Raw genomic sequence first — 6,655 nt, 5'->3', positions numbered from 1 at the left:
GAGGGCTCCCAAGCCACGGCAGGGGATCCGTGCGTCTTCACAGGATCCCTGCCGCGGGGGACAGCGATACGCGTTGCACTGCAATCGCCAGGATGTGACGCTACACGTCGCTCTGGCAACGGGACTCCAAACAGCCCCGTTGCCAGAGCGACGCATAGCGTCACATCCTGGCGACGGCGGTGCAACGCGTATCACTGTCCCCCGCGGCAGGGATCCTGTGAAGACGCACGGATCCCCCGCCGCGGCTTGGCAGCCCTAAGACTGCCAAGTGTGAGCTAGAGGCTAAAAAACTGTGAGCCAACTCACACTAACTCAGCTTAGAGGGAACACTGGTGGCATACATGTTTCCCCTTTCTTTATCCCCACAACACCCCTGTGAAGTAGGTTACAGTGAGATAGCAAGGGTGCGACCCGATGAGCCTCACCCAGTGAGTTTCATGGCTCAGCAAGGATCTGAACCTCTCTTCAGTCTCAGTCTCTCTAACCATGACACCATGCTGGCTCTGATCCACTCGTATATTATCTCTGGCTCTTTAAACCAAGAAGTGCCAAATGTTTACAAGCAAGGGCCCTGGGAGAGGAGCCACGCTGGATGAGACCAATGGTCTATCTAGTCCGGCGTCCTGTCTCCCACACTGGCCAACGAGATGCCCCCGGAACACTTACAAACACAGCACAGAGGCCAAATTGTTGCTCCCACCCCAGCAGCTGTCATTCAGAGGTATACTGCCTCTGCACAAGGAGGTTCTATCTACCCATCGTGGCTAACACCCACTTATGGACCTATCCTGCATGACAGGCTTAAACTTTCTCTTCCCAGTGTTACAGTATGCCCAAATCGGTCATTTCGCCACACTGGCATTGCGGGGTAGCTTTGTGTTTCATAGAATCATAGAATCACAGAGTTGGGAGGGGCCATCCAGGCCATCTAGTCCAACCCCCTGCTCAGTGCAGGTTCACCCGAGAGAGCATCCCTGAGGAGTGTTTGTCCAGCTGCTGCTTGAAGACTGCCACAGAGGGGGAGTTCACCGCCTCCCGAGGCAGCTGATTCCACTGTTGCACAACTCTCACTGTCAAAAAGTTTTTCCTAATATCCCGCCTTTAAATTAAACCCATGATTGCGAGTCCTCTCCTCTGCTGCCAACAGGAGCAGCTCCCTGCCCTCCTCTAAGGGTTGTTGTTGTTCAGTCGCACAGTCGAGTCCGACTCTTCGCGACCCCATGGACCAGATCACGCCAGGCCTTCCTGTCTTCCGCCGTCCTCTGAAGTTGGCTCAGTTTCATGTTCGTTGCGTCTATGACACTGTCTAACCATCTCATCCTTTGCCGTCCCCGTCTTCTTTGACCTTCAATCTTTCCAAGCATCAGGGTCTTCTCCAGGGAGTGCTCCCTTCTCATTGGGTGGCCAAAGTATTTGAGCTTCAGTTTCATTATCTGGCCTTCCAGGGAACAGTCAGGGTTGATTTCTTTGAGGATTGACTGATTTGTTCTTCTTGCAGTCCAAGGGACTCTCAAGAGTCTTCTCCAGCACCATAGTTCGAAAGAATCTATTCTTCGGCTCTCGGCCTTCCTTATAGTCCAACTCTTGCAGCCATACATGACTACTGGGAATACCATTGCTTTGACCATGCGGACTTTTATTGGCAGGGGGATGTCTCTACTTTTTATCATGCTGTTTAGGTTCGCCATCGCCCTCTAAGGGACAGGCCTTCAAATACTTAAAAGAGTTTGCTCATCAGCTCTGCACCAACTCAACCCTTTTGGTATTCAGCCTCCTTTGGTTCCATTTCCCACTCGGCCACTGGATGCTGCTTGCTCTTCTTCCCAGATTAGCATCCCCAGTCTGCAAGCGTGAAGACCACGCTGGAGTTGCATAAATTCTACAGGCACCAAACTGGCATTGCAGCAGGTGATGGGGCACAGTCAACCCACTTAACCGTTTTGAACCACAGAAGTTTCTATCGTGTCCCCCCCACCCCTTTGGACTTCTAGTCACTCTCATCTCAAAGATCCATGCAGCTCTAATGAGGGGGGGGGGAACCTCTTCTGAGCTTTCCGTATGAAGCTTTGATGACCGCGCCTTTTAAAAGAGAGGCCTTCCCACAAAACATAATCAAAACAAGCCTTTCATCCCGTTTTCTGTCTGTCGGTTTAAAAGGAAAGCTTCTGAATGTTCCGATGATCATTTTTTATCTGGGGAACAGAAAAGCTGGGAGAGCTTTCCCTTTGTTGCCTTTTTGAAGGGTTAACAGCTGCATGGTGAATTTGATGGGGGGGGAGATGTTCAACAGCAGGGTTTGCCAAGCAACATATTTCATAAATATAAATACAAAAATCTGGTATGTCCGTCACTAAGCCTGGTACTTATTAATAAAGAACAGCCATATTTTAATGAAAATATAGGAAGTGATACATAAAAGAAACCTAAAACATTTGTTCCTTTTTTTTTTAGCCTTGCCAAAATTAAGCCACTATCTTTCATAATCTTACAGTAACATAAAAGAGCGAGCCTTAGAGTCGTCTCCCCCCCCCCATTCTTTATTACTTACTTGATTCCAAGGGCAAATCCTTGAATAACTTCGCCGGCATTTGGACCGATGAAATGAAGGCCAAGGATTCGCTGTTCATGTGCACGTGAACATACCATCTGAAATTAATCCATGGGAAAGAGAGGAAAGAAACAAGAGAGGGCAACGGATTAAATCAGGGCCATGCAAAACACATTGAACAATGAAGAGCTAGATTCGAATTCAGTAGCAGAGAACAACCTCAGAGAATGACAAGGTTTTGGGGGTATGGGCTTTCGAGAGTGAAAGGTCCAGCTCTTCTACTGCCAACCAAGACAGGTACCCTCTGGAACATTCTATAATGTAACTTGCTTACAAAGTGCTCTCATGCACAGGGTTAGATATGCACTACGATTTCATGATTGTGCAGCATTGTCTAGGTATGGCTCACTGGATGCATCCCAAGGATTATTGCTTTTCCCTTTAAAAAAAAAAAAAAGCTATACTATAATGGAAACAACAAAGTTGTCGGTGGGTAATTAATTAACACTTTGCCGCTTTTGTTATGTTCTTGACAAAGCAGAGCTCTGTAGAGTCAACATGGTAAACCTGTCAGTTCCCCATCTTTAATATTTGCTGTGATGCCTTAAACAAATTGAAGCTGTCGGTGATTTCATTTTTTATTTGATTTTATTATGTGAACTTAGGCTGATCATGAGAGGGGGGGCAGGAAGGGTTGCGTCGGTGCTTAGTTCTGGTGGCCCTTTCTTACATGCCCAGGGAAATGCTGATCACCACTTTGGGGTCAGGAAGCAATTTTTCTCCAGGCCAGTTTGGTCCCCAGGGATCCTGTAGGGTCCCCCTCCCATCTTCTGGGCATGGAACAGAGGTCACTGGGGGTTTGGGGGGGAGGCATTTGTGAATTTCCTGCATTGTGCGGGGGGGTTGGACTAGATGACCCTGGAGGTCCCTTCCAACTCTTATGATTCTATGATCACGTCACAAGCTGCCTCGAGGACAAGGTAGCGGAGAAATGTTTAATTTTATATACTTCATTTCTAGTCCACCTTTCTCACCGGCACGGAAGATGATTCCACAGTTTAAAACAACGCACTAAGAACATTAAAAAAACAAAAAACCAGAAAACATACAACCCACAGTGAACAGGGCTGGGTTACAAAACTAGAGCAGAGCACTAAGAACAGTGTCATGAATACAAATAATGAAAAAGGACTGAATTGCACAACCGGAGAACGACTGGTGAACAATGAAACAAACTGTGTGATATAAACACCTAATAACATAATAAATAACTGGAAACTGATTCCATCAGTTCTGAGGAAAAAAAAGGCTACCTGCAAGTTAGTATTTTCAAAACAATATTGAGTCATGTTGGCCACTGTAGGAGTCAGGAGGCTGGACTAGACGGACCACTGGTCTGATCCAGCAGGGCTCTCCTTATGTCTGTATGGAAATAATTGCCTTGTATAGAATCAGACCACTATCCTCTATTACAGGGGTGTCAAAAACATGCGGCCCGGGGGCCAGATAAGGCCCCCGGAGGGCTTCCTTAGGCCCGCAGTAGAACTGGCCATCTCCTGCTTCCAGTTCTGCTGCTGCTGCTGCATCATAGCTTGCTTTGCCACACTCTCTTAATCACCCAGCAATTTCATGTTTTAACCTGGGTCCTAGACTCAGAACTCTGAGCATGAGATTTCTGTGGTGAATGTCAATAAATGAAAAGTAGGTTTGCAGCTTACAGAGCTAAGGTTTTAAGCATGTTTTTATTTTAAGTAAAAAAAAACACTTTGTGTTTGTGTCCTTTATAAAGTTTATATCTCCACTACCTTGCATTACATTTTATGACACACATGGCCCGGCCCAACAAGGTCTCATGTCAGATCTGGCCCTCATAACAAATGAGTTCGACACCCCTGCTCTATTACTTTGGACTGGCAATGGCTTCTCAAGGTCTCAAGCAAATGTCCTGTGACTTAACCCATTTAACTGGAAATGCTGTGGTTTAATCCTGGGACAACCAGCATTAAAAAAACAGATGCTGTACAACCCAGTTAAAACCCAACTCTCCAAAGAAAGCTGGTTGGGTTTTGTTTCTTTGCAACTTGTGAACATATATGGAGCCTGCCTTTTACCGGTGTTGCCTTCTCTGACTGGCAGCTGCACTCAGAGGGACAGAGGGACTTCCCCAGTCCAATTAACTGAGAGATCCTCTAAATGAAGGTGCCACTGAGATATTATTCTGTCCCAGATCCCAGGGATGTCATCTGCACCAGCAGCCAGTGGTAAACAGGGGGGTAATGAGCAAGGTTCCCTCTAAGCTGTGGAGTCTGGTGAGCAAAAATTCTACTTTGTGAGCTGCTGGCCATTAAAGTTGTGCGAGCGATTTGGCTGCTGTATAACTTAGTTTGCTCTGGAGCCATCCCTTCCTGAGCGGAGACAAAAATGTGTGAGCCGGAGGCTAAAAAACTGTGAGTTGGCTCACACTAACTCAGCTTAGAGGGAACACTGGTAATGAGCATTGCCCCTGGTCTGATAGCAAGCAGTGTGGAGGCGGGGGGGAGGGATTAAAATTGAGGCTTTGGGCCAACCTTTGTACTGACGAGTAGCCCTCTTGCAAAACAAGTTGCCGATCAAGGATAGAAAGCATTAAGGATCAACATTAGCAACACTTACTTTTATGTAACACTGGGCAGCATCTCTTCCAGGCACGTAAAATTCCAAGGGCTTATAAAATGCATGGTACACCTGATTGAGAGGAATATGAAACAAAGAATCCTTGCAATTAGTATTCTGATAATCACGGTTAATAGTTTGATATTGGCTTTGCCAAAAGCCACTTGGAGACACAGAGGCCTAGATGCAGTTTTATACAAGGAGGAAATATTATCTCTTGAAAATATTGCCTCGGCAACCATGTACTGCAGGGCTTTTTATTTGTATCCTGTTCTCCCCTAACAGGACCTCAGACAGCTTACAGCATCATTCTCTTGTCCTCCCGTGTTATCCTCACAGCCATCGTGTCCTGAGGTAGTGTTAGAACTAGTGACTCACCCTAGGCCACCCAGAGAGCTTCCATGGCAGGGTGAGGATTCGAACCTGGCTCCCTGTCTGCCATATTCCCAGAAGCAGACTACACAAATACTGCAAGAAGTGCATGCAATTAACAACAATTGTAAGAATCCTGTCCCTACAATGTCAGATATTGTAAGGATGCAAAACTGTACGTATTCTCTTTTTGAAAATCTCTTTGTATGTTATGGCTGGAGAGTTCCCTGTATTGAGTCTAAATTATGTTTGATAGGAACCGTTACGTTGAGAAAGAATGTGTCGAAACGAGCGGTAAAACTCCGGGGAAGTTCGTCTGTTGAAAAACAGAAAGATTAAAACAGCTTGAAGTTCAACAACAAGAGTCAACCGATTCTTACAATTGTTGTTAATTGCATGCACTTCTTGCAGTATTTGTGTAGTCTGTATCTTAGTTATACTGCTGCCCCCCCACCTTCTTTCACACTATATTCCCAGAAGCCACAGTCAAGACCTTCTCTTTATGCTGCACTTTCAGAAGTCGAGTCTGCTCACACTACCTTTCTAATGTCCTCTTCACTTTAGTATTCATTGTTTTGCTTATACACGCACACACATATTATTTATACACACACACGTATATGTATATATACATGCACACGTGTGTGTTATTTTAACTGTTTTTACCATATTTGTACATTTTATGATATTTGTATGTTTTATGATTGGATTATTGCCTTTTTGCTTTATACACTGCTTTGGAAACTCATATTAAAAGATGGAATTAAAAAATCTTATACGGAAACAACATAAAAATAAATCACTAGTTTCCAACAGATCTATCTTGGGCCTGCAACCATGTTTATCCTTACAAGTGGCCACCATCCAACTCACTCAGTGCAGTACTTGTAAAGCAAAATGACACTATTTCACTTAATGTTCTTCGGAATTCTAAATGCCAGACAAAAACATACCCCACCCCCTCAAAAAACACACGTACAAAACCGGCAAAGTAGGGTCCAAAGAATTGTGTAACAAGCTCCTCCCATCTAAGAGAAGAAGCTGGTCAACGTCTGAAATTTACTTCTGTTGCCCAGTGCTGGA

The 6,655-nt window shown here is 45.4% G+C and overlaps 1 protein-coding gene across 2 annotated transcripts in view; it reads right to left on the bottom strand.

Moving 5' to 3' along the window:
• Positions 1–6,655, bottom strand: part of TXNRD2 (thioredoxin reductase 2) — a 72,146-nt gene that overhangs the window by 10,766 nt on the left and 54,725 nt on the right. For both annotated transcript variants that reach the window (XM_015410115.1, XM_015410116.1), the window contains 2 exons: positions 5,201–5,272; positions 2,549–2,646 (listed from right to left, as the gene is read on the bottom strand). In XM_015410115.1, coding sequence (XP_015265601.1) covers positions 2,549–2,646; positions 5,201–5,272 — 170 coding nt within the window. The remainder of the gene's footprint in view (positions 1–2,548; positions 2,647–5,200; positions 5,273–6,655) is intronic.

This window comes from Gekko japonicus, unplaced genomic scaffold, assembly GCF_001447785.1.
Source record: "Gekko japonicus isolate JY-2015 unplaced genomic scaffold, Gekko_japonicus_V1.1 scaffold490, whole genome shotgun sequence".
Taxonomy (NCBI): domain Eukaryota; kingdom Metazoa; phylum Chordata; class Lepidosauria; order Squamata; family Gekkonidae; genus Gekko; species Gekko japonicus.
This window is presented reverse-complemented; position numbering and strand designations above follow the sequence as displayed.